General features: G+C 44.8%; 1 protein-coding gene across 17 annotated transcripts; it reads left to right on the top strand.

Moving 5' to 3' along the window:
• The first annotated feature begins 2,414 nt into the window (after window positions 1-2,414).
• Window positions 2,415-12,246, top strand: HNRNPH1 (heterogeneous nuclear ribonucleoprotein H1). Of its 17 annotated transcripts, none has more exons than XM_030926705.1 (14): window positions 2,416-2,552; window positions 3,026-3,153; window positions 4,792-4,947; window positions 5,154-5,297; window positions 6,775-6,913; window positions 7,857-8,035; window positions 8,120-8,191; window positions 8,248-8,381; window positions 8,846-8,981; window positions 9,389-9,448; window positions 9,542-9,601; window positions 10,275-10,367; window positions 10,825-10,874; window positions 11,466-12,246. In XM_030926705.1, the coding sequence occupies exons 2-13, from the start codon at window positions 3,057-3,059 to the stop codon at window positions 10,872-10,874; spliced, it is 1,320 nt and encodes a 439-aa protein (XP_030782565.1). In that variant the 5' UTR covers window positions 2,416-2,552; window positions 3,026-3,056; the 3' UTR covers window positions 11,466-12,246. The 17 variants fall into 17 exon arrangements, with proteins under 17 accessions (XP_030782560.1, XP_030782558.1, XP_030782561.1 ...); XM_030926703.1 differs by having other exon boundaries at window positions 9,542-9,631; XM_030926704.1 differs by having other exon boundaries at window positions 2,440-2,542; window positions 9,542-9,631.
• The last annotated feature ends 3,797 nt before the right edge of the window (window positions 12,247-16,043 follow it).

Here is a 16,043-nt window from a genome sequence, read left to right as displayed (position 1 = left end):
AGCCCAGGAGGTAGAGGCTGTGGTGAGCCATGTTTGCACCATTGCACTCCAGCCTGGGTGACAGTGAGGCTGTTTCTCAAAAGTAAGTAAATAAATAAATAAATAATATTTAAAAACCTTGTTTTAATATAAGTTGGACAATTTATATATAAGAGCATTGGCTATAAATGTATGAAATTTATTCCACCTCACTACTATTCTTTTTTTTTTGAGATGGAGTTTCGCTCTTGTTGCCCAGGCTGGAGTGCAATGGCATGATCTCAGCTGACTGCAACCGCTGCCTCCTGGGTTTAAGCACTTCTCCTGCCTCAGTCTCGCCAAGTGGTTGGGATTACATATATATGCCACCACGTCTGGCTAATTTTTTTTTTTTTTTTTTTTTTGAGAGGGAGTCTTTCTCTGTTGCCCAGGCTGGAGGACAGTGGTGTGATCTCAGCTCACTGCTTCCTCTGCCTCCTGGGTTCAGGCGATTCTCCTGCTTCAGCTTCCAGAGTAGCTGGGGTTACAGGCGTGCGCCACCATGCCCAGCTAATTTTTGTATCTTTTTTTTTTTTTTTTGAGACAGAGTCTTGCTCTGCCGCCCAGGCTGGAGTGCAGTGGCGGGCTCTCAGCTCACTGCAAGCTCCGCCTCCCGGGTTCACGCCATTCTCCTGTCTCAGCCTCCCGAGTAGCTGGGACTACAGGCGCCCGCCTCGTCGCCCGGCTAGTTTTTTGTATTTTTTAGTAGAGACGGGGTTTCACCGTATTAGCCAGGATGGTCTCGATCTCCTGACCTCGTGATCCACCCGTCTCGGCCTCCCAAAGTGCTGGGATTACAGGCTTGAGCCACCGCGCCCGGCCTAATTTTTGTATCTTTAGTAGAGATGGTGTTTCACCATGTTGGCCAAGTTGGTCTCAAACTCCTGACCTCAAGTGATCTGCCTGCCTCGGCCTCCCAAAGTGCTGGTATTAGAGGCGTGAACCACCGCACCTGGCCAGTCTCTCTTCTTGATTACCATCGCCAAAGTGTTTTCTGAAATGGTACCACAGCTGTGTGCTTCCAGTCCCGTTTGTAGTAGAGGGCATGGCATGTACCGTCATTCACCCTGCCTGCTCCATCTGCATCCCCTTCACATCCAGCAAGCTTTCCTTTACATAGGGCTTATTGCTCCCCTGCTGATCACCCGCCAAAGCCTTCTCTCGGAGTTAACATCCTTGCCAAGGCCTAAGTGGCTTTTGAAGATCAGGCCCTGCTTAGCTGTGGGCTCCTGTCTTTCTTTTGATGTCCTCTCTACTTTTCTTAAACCTGTCAAAACTGGATTCGGACTCCGTGGCCCTGGGGTTGGAAACATGCTTTGTCTGCATCTTCCCAGGGTGGCACTTAGGCCTGCACTAGCTAAGGTAGCCCTGCGGCAGGGTCCAACACTACCTTATTGTTAATTTGTTTATTGTCTGTGTCCACTAGAGCTGGGGTGAGGAGGGCAGCCAGATCAGACCTGGGGAGGCCTGGGAGGCTACGGCATCTTTGGTGTTGGGCAGTGCTGTTAGAAACCACGTACATTACTCATCTGGCAGCATGTGTGCACATGGGGTGAGCCGGGGGCCTCCTCGAATGCGGCGTCTCCGCCTGGGGATTGAACGCACTGTTACCAATTCTGTCCTGGGAGATTCAGCGGTAACCTACCCAGCAGAGGCCGGCGCGCACCCGTGGAGGAGCCCGCGCTCGCGATTCTTCCTCGTGCCAGAGCCCCAGGGCATGCAAGGCCCGCCGACCGTGCGGCGGGTCAAGGAGTACACAGGGTGCGAGTTCGTTAGGCAAAAACTCGGTACAGGCGCGAGCCACAGGCACGGGACCCTCGCGCCGACCGGGGCCCTAGGCCCGACGACCGCAGGTAAGGGGAAGTGGAGGCACACATGGCTAGGACGTGCCCCAGGCACCATCCGGGTGGCTTCGGGCGCGGGACGTCCGCAGCCCCGCAGCTCCCAGGACGCTCGACCATCTGCGGCTGATCAGCTTCGGCCGGTTTGGGGATAAAGGGGAGACAGGCGGCGCGGGGAGTGGAAACGCCTGAAGGCCGCGCCTCTCCTTTCAGGTCGGCCAGGAGCGGAACGGTAAGAGCCAGGGGGCAAGGGGTAGAAAGACGCTCACCTCTTCAACCCAGAGCTCGGGACTCCTATACAGTCCCATAGGGAACAGGCGGCCGCCATTCCCCTCCCCCACGCTGGCGGGTAAGGCTAGAGAACGGTTTCGAGGAAGACGCATGCGCATGAAACAATTATAAACCGCTAAGACTCAATATTCGCGGGAAGGCGCATGCGCAATAAAAAGCCCGGCGGGTTTATGGGTGGGGATGCTGCGCCCAAAACCCAAGCGTGAAATAATCCGCCGGCGGACGGTGGGCTGGCTCTTGAAACTACGCATGCGCTAGAGCTCTTTGTGACGCAACGGGGCGGTGCGGGCAGCTGGCTGCGCGTGCGCAGAACTCGCACAAAGGGCCTTATTTAGGTTGCGCAGGCGCCCGCTGGCCATTTCGTCTTAGCCACGCAGGAGTCCGGTTTCTGGGTGAGTCTTGGTGAGTCCTCGCTTGCAGTTCAGCGACCACCGTGGGTCCCGTTTTTGCGAGGATTGTTCGTCCTCATACCTCTGGGAGGGCCACAGGGATCTTGGCGAGCTGCGGGCTGCCATCGAGAGCCGCGAGTGGTTCGCTGAATGTCGGCACCGCAGCTGAGGCCTGCAGGCCGCGCCGACTCTATTGTGTGAGAAGTCGGAGGAGGCGGAGCGGAAGCGGCCGCCGCCATTTCCTTTCCTCCACGCTGGCTTTCGGCCCGGGTCCCCACGGTTCGGGGCGCTGAGAGTTGCTGCTCAGAACAGCTTTTGGGGGTCTGGCCGCCGGACGAGGAGGTGTTGGGTATTGGAGCCGCCGGGGTGGGTGCATCCGCCCGGTTTTTGCTTCGTCGGGGGGCCGGTGCGGGCCCGGGGGCGCCTCGGAGGCGGAGGACGGCTTAATTGGCACTCTCAGGTCTGGTTCTTCTCCCTGCCTGGCAGTTTGTTTCGACGCCGGACCCCGTAAGAGACGATGATGTTGGGCACCGAAGGCGGAGAGGGATTCGTGGTGAAGGTCCGGGGCTTGCCCTGGTCTTGCTCGGCCGATGAAGTGCAGAGGTTTTTTTCTGGTGAGTTAGAACTAGGACGCGGGAGTTCGAGTTCGAGTTCGAGGCCGGGGCGGGCGGGCGGGCGGGCTGGCGGGCAGCCGGGCTGGGGCGGGGCGGGGCGGGGCGGGGCGGGCCGGGCGGGACCCGGGGCGCCCCCTGGCGAGGCGCGGGCGACTACACTCACCGCGTGTGGCTCGCGCCCGGCCGGCAGCTGTTACGCAATGGAATTTTCGAAAGCCCCGCCCGTCCTCCTGGCCCTTGGGGGAGTGCGGCAGATCTGGCTGACTTGTTGATTTCTTTACTACCTTCGAACACCAACTTTTCTTTAATGGGTGTCGTTTTCTCTCTTTCCTTTGCGTTGGGAGTCTCTGTCACCCAGGCTGGAGTGCAGTGGCGCGATCTCGGCTCACTGCAACCTCCGCCTCCTGGGTTCAAGCGAGTCTCCTGCCTCGGTCTCCCGAGTAGCTGGGACTAGAGGCGCTCACCACCACGCCCGGCTAATTTTTGTTTTTTTAGTAGAGACGGGTTTCACCGTGTTGGCCAGGCTGGTCTCGAACTTCTGACCTCAGGTGATCAGCCCATCTCGGGTTTCCCAAAATCCTGGGATTACAGGCGTGAGCCACCGCGCCTGGCCCGAGTGTCTTTTTGCGAAAAGATAAATTGGCAAAAGTGGGTTTCCGCCTCAATCTCGAGAAAATCGCCGAGTAATTAGACAAATAATAGTAATGTTTTTCAATATCTTGAAGTGTAACCTCTTGTTTCCAGTTTTGGTGTTTCCTTGAAAAGGAGCATTTTTCGGAAAGTTAAAATGTCATGTCTTAATTTCAGTTTTCCTAATCAAGATTTGGTAATTGAAGAGTGTTTGCTCATCTAGTTCTTAATTTGGCTCACTATACAATTGAAAACACTGAAATCCAGGGAAGTGTTTTTGCAGTCCCTAGGTTTCCTGAATATTTTCTATCAGAATGTCCTTGTTCCCATTATTAGACTGGGAAAAATTAGAGTGATAAAATTCTACTTGTATGAAATTGACAGCTTTTGGCAAGACGTTTGTAGTGTTGACTTACTATCTGAATTTAGCATTGGTAACGGAAAACGACCTGTAAAACAAGAACCAAGTACACTGGAAGCCACCTTGCAGGGGGCAACACTGGGTTTGGCTTCACCTGTGCAACTTGGAGCATTTTAGCTTGGTAACACTGATCCCCTTTCAGGTGAGTATTGGGCCTGTAATTTGGATTTGAATCAGAAACCGTAATGTGGCTGCTGGTAAGGTAAAACTGACAAATGCGCCAGACCAAAACAACTCGCAAGGAAGTATGTTTGCCATAAAGTCACAAAGTCCAGGCTTGATAATTGATAAAATTATCAAGAAATTGATAAAAGATGAGTGATGGGGACATAAGTAGCAGGGACTTGAGAGAAATTCATTCTGAAACTGCTTTGAATATTGTATGTTGTTGATGGGTTGGAAATACATCACCTTGGGAATGAGGTTTTTTTTTTATTGGAGTTCCAGGAGTTGGTAATATCGTCATTATATGAAGGCTTCACAAGTTATGTAATTTGTAGTGGGGACCTGGAATAGACATTTCATCTGTGTCACCCAGAGTTGGTTTTAGGTTTTAAATTCCATATTAACGGTTGTTTTCTTTCCAGACTGCAAAATTCAAAATGGGGCTCAAGGTATTCGTTTCATCTACACCAGAGAAGGCAGACCAAGTGGCGAGGCTTTTGTTGAACTTGAATCAGAAGATGAAGTCAAATTGGCCCTGAAAAAAGACAGAGAAACTATGGGACACAGATATGTTGAAGGTTTGATTTACATTGCCCTAGTTCCAGTAAATAAAGCATTAAACAATAGAGGTCTTACCCCTTCTGAATTTTAGGTATTTGACTGCATGGAAATGGTCATCTAAGGGAGTTTGTGGCAGCTCTTCCTAGCTTATCTAAAGACCCAGGAAGTCTGAACTTTGTTACCTAATTTTCCAAAAGTGACTAATTCTAAGCACCTTTTTCAGTATTCAAGTCAAACAACGTTGAAATGGATTGGGTGTTGAAGCATACTGGTCCAAATAGTCCTGACACGGCCAATGATGGCTTTGTACGGCTTAGAGGACTTCCCTTTGGATGTAGCAAGGAAGAAATTGTTCAGTTCTTCTCAGGTATGTAGTCATGTTTGTTGATGAGCAGTGAGTTTTGGCTAGCTTCTGCAAGGTGATTTAATAGACTTTAAAGTTGAGTAGCTTAGGTATTTGAATAGGTTGTAAATTGCCAATGAATTAATGTTTTCTTCCTAGAGACCTTCAAATAATTTAAGCCCATCTTAAAGGTGGAAATGAAGTACTTCCAAAATGTTAATTTTGCCTATATTTAGTATTATAGTTCAGAGTAGATCTTTCATTGAGGATTGCCCTCAACAGCTTAACTGCTTTTCCTCACATTGGTGTCCAGCTAAGTACCTCACGTTAAAGGTAAGATCCCTTAACATCAGATTAGTGTGATGAATTAGGTTGTTGTAAATTATGGAAAGTGTCTGTATTGTTGCAAGAGACACATATTTGGGTCATGTGACCAGAATGGTCTAATTCTCTTTAATACAGAAGTCGATTTATGAAAGACTGTTTAACCAGTGTGATATAAACTTACTGAAAATCAGATGTAGTGAGAGTAGTTTGAATGCTTGTAGTCTCAGTATCTGAAATAACGTGTTTTGAAATTGTTCCTGGGCCTAAAGTATTTGAATGTTTTTATGCTGAAGAGCTGATAAGATTGCATGTTTAACAATGTTAGATATCGTATATTTTAAATATTAATATTTATGATGTGATACACTGGAAGCAAGAAATCCTTTCATGGTTTAGTGTAGTATGTTAAAAATTTATATATGTATCAAGTCCTAATGTCAGAATTTTAAAAATCAAGTCTTGTTTTGTTTTTACTCTAAATTGGTGAGAATTGAATGCTATCTGTCAACGTTAAATATGAACATAATTTCATATCTTCTAGGAAAGTGCTTTAAGTCCTTTTTGTAAGCTTGGGAATGTATCCACGGAAAGGATTTTTCATAGACGGAATTTCCAGAAGTGAATCATAACTACTGTTAGAGCATAAGCATGCATGATTGTGCTGTGTAGATCAGTTTTGTTGAAAGTTTAGATTGTTGTTTGTCAATTATAATTTAATGTTTTAGTTTTTATATGAAATGTTTAAATGTATACCTTTTTAAAGACTTGAAGTTCCAATAACTTAAAGCATTGAAATATAAAATGAGGTAAAAGGTGTTTTGAATTTAGTAAAACTGTTATTTAATGCTTAAAACTTAATTGAATTCTTGTATAATTCTCAACATTAAGTTGCATAGATATGTGTTCTTAAGTTGTTGAATTCTTAATGCATCCTGTGTTCAGCAAGTTTTTTGTTTTAATATATACTGTACCACGGGTGTGTTAAGAATAGTTACACTTGGTAATAATGGAACTTCATATTATTGCAATGCATATTTAAAGAGTACTTGTTGAAAGCATACCATTCACCTAAAGTTAAAAATTCTGGTTTATTTAAAGCTATAAGAAGAATCATTTCTGGGCTTGTGATGTTAATATTGCCCCCCTACTGGGGTTATTTGTCCTTGGGTTGAAGGGTTGGAAATCGTGCCAAATGGGATAACATTGCCGGTGGACTTCCAGGGGAGGAGTACGGGGGAGGCCTTCGTGCAGTTTGCTTCACAGGAAATAGCTGAAAAGGCTCTAAAGAAACACAAGGAAAGAATAGGGCACAGGTGGGGATGGATGGTTGGTTGGATATGTCACTTTTCTTATGGTAAACAGTTAAATCCATATTCTCTCTGCTTAAAAGAAGAAATTAATGTTTTGTAGTCCTAGGTAATTGATGTTTTGCCATGATTTCCAAACTTTTCTTGTGTCAGTCCCATGTTGCAAACCAAATTTTAGGTTTAAAATTTGTCCCTAGTTAATTGGTCTACTTGACAATTTTGTGAGTCTTATTAATCCCAATCAATAGAGTTGAGAGACTATGGCTTTAAAAAATTAATGCAAACCTGGCTTTAGCTGTAATAACACCCACCTAGAGTAAATTAATATTACCATAAGAAAATGTGATACTTTCTGATCTTGTTTTTAAAGTTGAAATGCAACAAACTTTTTCTTGCTGTATATAAATATTCTGCATAGTATTAATAAGCATAGCTTTCAAGAAATTGTCACAAAAGGTTTTATTCTCTTTGCTTGTGACTATTTTTCATTGAAGCATGCGCTTACCTATGCTGATTCTTACTAAAAGCATAGGCTGGGGTATTTATTGGCGAAAGGAAATGTGTAGTGTGGGCTAGACTGTTGGTGGAGGCTGGCTTTTTAGCCCACTTGCTATACATGCTGCCAATGGATTTAAGACTTGAAATGTTGAAAGTTGAGTGGAATTATTTCCCTCCTAAAACATTCATTTACCGTACTCCTCTCTACCCCTAAGGTTGGGCTCTGCCTCAAGAGGAGTGAGTGTTTTTTTCTGTAAAGTTTACATTGTCTTACTATTTATTGAGTGAATTTCTGGTCATTGCCTATGCAAATATAAGAAATCTGGCTTTAAATATTAGTCAGTTTCATGGCTATGACTAGATTGTATTTCTTGTATAACTAAATACCTGTATAAAATGAACTAATGTTTTCTCTCCCCTCCCTACCCCTTCCTTACGAACGATGCTTTAGGTATATTGAGATCTTTAAGAGCAGTAGAGCTGAAGTTAGAACTCATTATGATCCACCACGAAAGCTTATGGCCATGCAGCGGCCAGGTCCCTATGACAGACCTGGGGCTGGCAGAGGGTATAACAGCATTGGCAGAGGAGCTGGCTTTGAGAGGATGAGGCGCGGTGCTTATGGTGGAGGTATGTGAGGATTTGCAAGGTTTGGCAAGTAGTCTGTTCCTTTGTTTAGGTGTTTTGTTTGATGGATTGTACTTTGTCTTTCAGGCTATGGAGGCTATGACGATTACAATGGCTATAATGATGGCTATGGATTTGGGTCAGATAGATTTGGAAGAGGTAAGGTAAGAATTGAATTTCTCAGTTGAAGGATGCTTACACTCTTGTCCATCTAGACCTCAATTACTGTTTTTCAGGAATGTCTGATCACAGATACGGGGATGGTGGCTCTACTTTCCAGAGCACAACAGGACACTGTGTACACATGCGTGGATTACCTTACAGAGCTACTGAGAATGACATTTATAATGTAAGTGTAGGATGAACTCGCAAGTCAGTATTTCAGTATGGCAGTAAAAGTCTGAGCCTTACTCTATAAATGTGAGCACTGTGTTAGAAATTGTGGTTTTATTTTGTAACATTAGAAAGTTGATTTAATTTTTTTTTTTTTTTTTTTTTTGAGACGGAGTCTCGCTCTGTCGCCGAGGCTGGAGTGCAGTGGCCAGATCTCAGCTCACTGCAAGCTCCGCCTCCCGGGTTTACGCCATTCTCCTGCCTCAGCCTCCCAAGTAGCTGGGACTACAGGCGCCCGCCACCTCGCCCGGCTAGTTTTTTGTATTTTTTAGTAGAGACGGGGTTTCACCGTGTTAGCCAGGATGGTCTCGATCTCCTGACCTCGTGATCCGCCCGTCTCGGCCTCCCAAAGTGCTGGGATTACAGGCTTGAGCCACCGCGCCCGGCCGATTTAATTCTTTGAAATGCCTTGTGTTGTAGTTTTTTTCACCACTCAATCCTGTGAGAGTACACATTGAAATTGGTCCTGATGGCAGAGTAACTGGTGAAGCAGATGTCGAGTTTGCAACTCATGAAGATGCCGTGGCAGCTATGTCAAAAGACAAAGCAAATATGCGTAAGTGTGATGGAGCGTTTGTGGGCTCTTAACAGGTGATTGCATGACTAACATTTACAATAGAGAAATGGAAAAATAAGGATATATGAGAAGTGTCCTCTCCAGTAATAGATTAATTATTGGGGAATGGGGGGGCAGTGTGTTGAAGAAGCTTTGGGTTTTAAAAATTAGTATAATGGATTTGTGATACGCACATCTTGAAGTGTATATCCTTAATTGACAATATAGATGAATATGTAAAGGCTAGATATTGGAGTTAAAGTAGATCACCTAAGAGAAGTAGCTAGAATTTTCTTTGCCAAAGTATTTGAAGTTCACAGATTTACTTGTTTAAAAGCTTTATAAAAGTGCTTATCCTGTTTTGTTTCACCAACAAACATTTTCAAACTTTTTTTTTCTCATTTCAGAACACAGATATGTAGAACTCTTCTTGAATTCTACAGCAGGAGCAAGCGGTGGTGCTTACGGTAGCCAAATGCTAGGAGGCATGGGTTTGTGTAAATATCACTTTAGTGTCTTTTTTTTTAAGCTAACCTTGTATGCTTTTTCTCTCATTTCAGAACACAGATATGTAGAACTCTTCTTGAATTCTACAGCAGGAGCAAGCGGTGGTGCTTATGGTAGCCAAATGATGGGAGGCATGGGCTTGTGTAAATATCGTTAGTTTTTTTAAAAACCAAAACGTTTATATCTGTATAAGTCAATTATAAGTTGTTAATCTATTTATTTAATAAGTTTAGCATAACAAACTTAGGCAAAGAAAGCAGTTTCTTGATACTTGAATTTTGTATCTGGCTTACTTAAATCCTTGTGTTACGAAGTTCCTTAGGATAGATAATTCACATTAGATTTAAGTACTCTTGGGGGAGGGGACTACGGAGTGAAACTACTTAAATTTTCTGAGTATAAAGTTTAAAGTAGCAAAATAGGATTAAGATAAATGTGGGCATAATTAGGTGTATTGACATGCCTTTGGTATATCTAAGGGGGAACCCCACTAAATCCAGTCAAGCAGTTTCATAAGATCTTCACAAAATGCCTCTACTTAGGGAATCTTGTGGATTTTAGTCCTGCTGATGTATATACTGTTAGCACTTTGGTTTATAAATATTTGAGTAGCTCAGATGATGGATAGAAGGGTAGCCCGGTTATAGACAGTTGGCAGAAGGAGGCAGAGGGTTATAGTAATAAAAGATCAAGACTGGAAAATGTAGATATAGAATTACAAGCCGGGTACCACCAGGTACCACATTACATAAGGAACAAGGTTCTAAAGTTTTCTTAACTTAACAGCAAACCAGTCCAGTTATGGTGGCCCAGCCAGCCAGCAGCTGAGTGGTGGTTATGGAGGCGGCTATGGTGGCCAGAGCAGCATGAGTGGATACGGTAAGCCTGTTTTTTTAATATACTTAGAATTAAGTTTTAGGCAGGTTTCTTTAGTTGGGAAGATGGAGGCTCCTTTTTGGTGAAATTGGGTTATTAAATGTATGCTTTCAATCCAAATGTAACTGTTTTTACTAGCTTAATTTTCAGAAACAATCATTGGGAGGGGGAAGTGTTCTGTGAATAAAAAACTAGTCATTGCAACTTTGGAATACTGTCGAGCCAGAAAATATCTGCCTCCATTTATTAAAACATTAAATAAAGTTGTTCGGTTTTTTGTCTTTTGGTTAGCATTACATCAATTTTAGATGGGGAATTTGGAATAGTAGAATGGTGGTTGGGTTCAGGACCGTATTTATTAGTCAGTTAACCTAGGATTGGTTTTATTTATTTTTTTTCAATTGGTCTAAAGAATGGTGATTTTGGTATTATAGTCTTACCCTACAAAATCCTTTTGCAGACCAAGTTTTACAGGAAAACTCCAGTGATTTTCAATCAAACATTGCATAGGTAAATATTTTCTCAAAAAATATAATTTAAATTCCCAATAGCAAATACTGATATGTTGTAATAATACTTTCTATAGCAGTCAATGGCTCTGACTTAACTCCATGGAGGCTGCCATTTGGGCACAGTGAGTTGCCTTTAGTCCACCTTGGTTGTCTCACTTCCTGCCCACCGTGAATAGGAAAAGCAAGAGACTTCCCCTGTGCTCCCTTTTTCTCAAATGCCATTTGAGGGACACATTGTGAATGTTTATGGTAAATTTTTTTAAAAAATGCCTTGTGTAGCTTAAAAATACGAAGTAATTTTGCAATTTTTGAAAAACACTAGTTTTCCTTTAAACTTAATTTTTCATGTTGATCCTGAAGAATCCGTTAAAATGGTAGCACAAGAGTCTGGCAAGTTGGTACTGCAGAGAAAAGGGGTTAATTGAGGCTTGTTTGGAGTCGGGATTCCCCTTTCCCAAACATGCGTCTCGCCACTTGGACAGCAGCCATTTGTACTCGTATACTTTTTAAACTTTTTCTTGGAATACTATATTTTATTTGACTGGTAGTCTGACATTACTCCTAACTTTTCAAATTGATCTCTTTACAGGTAACCAAGGAGCAATGAACAGCAGCTACTACAGTAGTGGAAGCCGTGCATCTATGGGCGTGAACGGAATGGGAGGGATGTCTAGCATGTCCAGTATGAGTGGTGGATGGGGAATGTAATTGATCTATCCTGATCACTGACTCTTGGTCAACTTTTTTTTTTAAGAAAAAAAACTTCAGTTTAACAGTTTCTGCAATACAAGCTTGTGATTTATGCTTACTCTAAGTGGAAATCAGGATTGTTATGAAGACTTAAGGCCCAGTATTTTTGAATACAATACTCAATCTAGGATGTAACAGTGAAGCTGAGTAAACTATAACTGTTAAACTTAAGTTCCAGCTTTTCTCAAGTTAGTTATAGGATGTACTTAAGCAGTAAGCGTATTTAGGTAAAAGCAGTTCAATTATGTTAAATGTTGCCCTTTGCCACGTTACATTGAACACTGTTTGGATGCATGTTGAAAGACATGCTTTTATTTTTTTGTAAAACTCAATATAGGAGCTATGTCTACAATTAAAAGTGAAACATTTTGGCATGTTCGTTAATTCTAGTTTCATTTAATAACCTGTAAGGCACGTAAGTTTAAGCTTTTATTTCTTTCCTTTTTTTTAAGTTAATGGGAAAATTTTGAGACGCAATACCAGTACTTTAGGATTTTGGTCTTGGTGTTTGTATGAAATTCTGAGGCCTTGATTTAAATCTTTCATTGTATTGTGATTTCCTTTTAGGTATATTGCGCTAAGTGAAACTTGTCAAATAAATCCTCCTTTTAAAAACTGCACTCTGTCTTGTCTGTGCTTCAGTGTCATGTGGACTGAGTCTTGGTGCTCTGTGCCCACCTGGGGCCTAGGGCCACATCTCTGGCTGTGGCAGAGAGGCTTGGCAGTTGAGGCTGTTGTGTAGATGTCTTCAGACTTCCCTCCAGTGCAACTGAAGGTAAACTCGTCTTTGGGGCCCTTGTGGAAGGGCTGTATGTCATTTGGCTGCACAGGACCTGATCTTAACTTGCCTATAACTTGTTAAGCACTTGCACAAAGCAAAGGGGGAGGTGCCAGTGCCCTCACTGCATGGCCTGCATGTCTATGAGGCCTTCATGCTTGGCTGGGAAGGTGCTGGAGGCAAGGGAGGTAATGATGTGTATGTGGGTTTCTTCTAGCTCACCGGTGGGGTGTTTTTTTTTTTTTTGAGGCGGAGTCTTAGTCGTCTCAGGCTGGATTGCAGTGGCGTGATCTCGGCTCACCTGCAACCTCCACCTTGCAGACTGAAGCCATTCTCCTGCCTCAGCCTCCTAAGTAGCTGGGGTTACAGGTGCCCGCCACCACTCCAGACTAATTTTTTTGTATTTCTAGTAGACAACGGGGTTTCACAATGTTGGCCAGTCTGGTCTCCAACTCCTGACCTCATGTGATCTGCCCACCTCAGCCTCCCAAAGTGCTGGGATTATAGGCTTGAGCCACTGTTCCCAGCCTTCACAGATGGTTTTTCAACTTGAGGTTTTGAACTTTTATATTTTTGGCTCATTCCTAAAAATCAGTTTCACTTGGAAGCAGAATTACATGTAAATTGCCTGAGATAGAGTGATAGGTAGTGATTGAGAGCTAATGTGACTAGTTTAAATGAACTCTAAATATATCCCCGTTTTGGTAGTTCAGAGCTCCAACATGATGCTAGGAAGTATTCAAGCTGCTTTAAAGTGTAAGTGTACCTGAGTGCCACACTTTGAGATGAATTCAGGAGTCCTTTATTAGCCGGCGACCGAGAGACCACTAAGGCACGAAATTCTCTCCGAAGGGGCTAGATTTTTTTTGATACTTTGTTTAGAGATGGGAGGGGGATTCTAGCTGCAGCAATCTTACAGAAGAAAAACAGACAAAAAAGTTGAAAAGACAAATGGTTACAGGAAAACAGTTCCAGGTGCAGGGGCTTTAAATTCATCACAAGGTGATAGACGTGGGGGCTCTGGCGTTAACCTATGGGACAAACGGGGCTTTATGGTACCATCTCCGAGTAAATTGCTGGGAACTGCTTGCTTCAGCACCTTATCAGTTAATTGCACTCTGATATGCTGAGAGCTTGCACAAGTTAAGTCCTTGAGGAAGCAGGTGGGTGAGGAGCCCTTGATATCTCGTAAATGAAGGAGCCAAATGGAGGCCGTCCGGCTTTCTCAGCTAAGGGAGAGCCTGTTCATATTAAAAACAAGATTAGGTGTCTAAGGGAGAGTCTGTTCACTCAATACAAGGTTGGGTATTAGAAAAGCAGTCCTGGAAAGGACGGTCCCAGAGTTCCTTCAGTAGATGCTTAGGGGCTCGGCAGCTACTCTCATCCCATTAGATTCAAGTCCCTGATAATGAAATGAGAATAAATGTAGCATCTGAGCTAGGCTGTCAGATAGGCTTGTGCCCTTTAAAGCAAAGTGTAGATAAGTTTTCTCTTGGGTTTGTTGTTGGGGTAGGGCTAGGTAGGTTGGACAGAGTGGCTTAGTATCGGTCATTTCTAACCATCTGCCCACAGGAGCAGTGCATGCAGGAGACATGGAGGGAGGGCTTTGCAGATCCTACCTTGCTTGCCCTACCACGTTGCCCCATCAGGACTGGACACTAGCAGAGGGAAGGATCTGGAGTATGTATTGTTGGTTTTGTCTTCGAGAGAGTAGCAGTTGGCGGGGGAGGCAGTGTTGAGAGTTGCTGAGCTGTGTTCTAAGCCTGGTTACTGCCCTTGAGATCTTGTGTTAGTAGTTTGGTACTGAGGCCCAGTATTGAGAAGGATTGAGGGTTCCTTCTCTGGGTCCTGAGTTAACTGTGGTACATTTAGGGATAAAGCTTGCCCTGTTAGAGAAGGGGCTAGAACTAGGAACTTGGAGTAAGGTTAAACTAAATCCAGAGCCATACGGTTAGTCTAGGCCAGGGGCGGTGCTGACGCCTGTAATTTCAACACTTTGGGAGGCTGAGGTGGGCGGATCACCTGAGGTCAGGAGTTCGAGACCAGCCTGGCCAACATGGGGAAACCCTGTCTATACTAAAAAATACAAAAATTAGCTGGGCGTGTTGGTACACACCTGCAATACTAGCTACTGAGGCAGGGGAGAATTGCTTGAACCGGGGAGGCAGAGGTTGCAGTGAGCCAAGATCACGTCATCGTACTCTAGTCTGGGCGATGAGAGAAATTCCTGTTTCAAAAAGAAGTCTACACGCATTATGGTTCTTTGGAATCTTGTGCTCCATAGCTTGTTTGCAGTGACTTAATTAACCTCCTGACCTTGTCAATTGGAATCTGCATTTTAAACAAAATCCTGACCACCTCTACCTCAGTTGACTTAGGAAGTGCTGCCTTAGAACATCTGTCCTTCGCTTCTCAGGCTGGGTAAAGGTGGTATGGTACCAAACCAGGGACTGGAGATGCCAAAGTTAGGGCTTAGAATGTGTTTGAATTTGTGAGTAGGGAAGTTATCTTCACCAAATATTGCCAACTTTGAAAATGGATGTGATAAATGTCACAAACACAAGTGTCAGGCACAGAGGTGGGAACCTCCTGCATGTTTTTATACTGAGCTGCCAGAACTGACTTGAAGTAGGGGAGGGATGGATTACTCTGCTTTTGTGTGTGCAGATGAAAGCTAAGACTCAAGTGAACCGACTTGCCTAAGGCTGCCGAGCAAGTTAGGGGTCCACACTGGGTGTGTTGAAAAGGCACAGATGTCATATATGCCAGTTAGGGGTAGTTTGAGAGGCAGTTTTTTCCTCAAAGTTGGGCCCTGTATGAGATGGCAGCTGCTACGGTGAGGTGAGGGAAGGGGGGGAGGGCTGCCACTGTGCTTCCCTAATAGGGTTGGAAACCTGCTAGGACATGGTTTTGGAGCAGGGCAGACCTCGTCTTGAAGTCTGGCCGCACAGTCCTAAGCTGTATAGGATGCTGGGTGAATTGAGCCTTGCCGAAGCTCCCACCTTTTCCATCTTGAGAGCGGTTTGAGGGAGGGAGCGGCAGAGGAGGAAACTCAGTCGAGGGTGCCATGCAAGCATCTACCAGGGCTGACCAGGTCGGGGAGCCCAGAGGAGGGGTGGGATCCTGAGGCCTGGATTTGGTGAGGGTAGGGAGCCTGTGGGAAGGGAAGGTAGGGTCCTGGACAAGGTGTATGTATAGAAGGTGAAGGATGAGGCCTGGAAGACTGACACTTGCCTGTCTGGACTTGACCGGAAGAGAGCCCCAGGCCATTGGCTGTTTGGGGGTGGGGGCCTCCAAGGGAGGGACTGGAAGCCAGTCTTAGCACTGCATTTGAAATGTAAAAAATGACTGTCTGCCAAGTGCCTTTCCACAGGTGTCTCCATCTGTAACCTATCAAACTCCCAATTATGTATGTGAACTACTCTTGCACTTTGGTGACAGGCTTGGGGTCACTTCCTCTGCCTGTTGGTGGCAGGCTGCCCCTGCAAACTGCCCTTAGGCTCACCAGGCACAGCCCTGCAGGCTCTGGGGCAGCACCGACAGCCTCCTGCTCACACTGGGCTCGGGCACGAGGGGTGCTGAGGCCTCCTCCGGTACAGTACGGTGGGCTCTTTGGAAGTTGACACGAGCTTCTGCATG

This window comes from Rhinopithecus roxellana, chromosome 3 (genome assembly GCF_007565055.1).
Source record: "Rhinopithecus roxellana isolate Shanxi Qingling chromosome 3, ASM756505v1, whole genome shotgun sequence".
Lineage (NCBI taxonomy): Eukaryota > Metazoa > Chordata > Mammalia > Primates > Cercopithecidae > Rhinopithecus > Rhinopithecus roxellana.
The sequence above is the reverse complement of the archived record's forward strand: the minus strand, read 5'-3'. Positions and strand labels throughout refer to the sequence as shown.

Excerpts from the sequence above, each read along its gene's own strand:
- HNRNPH1 (XM_030926692.1), top strand. The coding sequence starts at position 3,057 with ATGATGTTGGGCACCGAAGGCGGAGAGGGATTCGTGGTGAAGGTCCGG. Across the intron at positions 4,948-5,153 it reads GGGACACAGATATGTTGAAG|TATTCAAGTCAAACAACGTT; the intron begins GTTTGATTTACA and ends CACCTTTTTCAG. Across the intron at positions 10,368-11,465 it reads GAGCAGCATGAGTGGATACG|GTAACCAAGGAGCAATGAAC; the intron begins GTAAGCCTGTTT and ends ATCTCTTTACAG.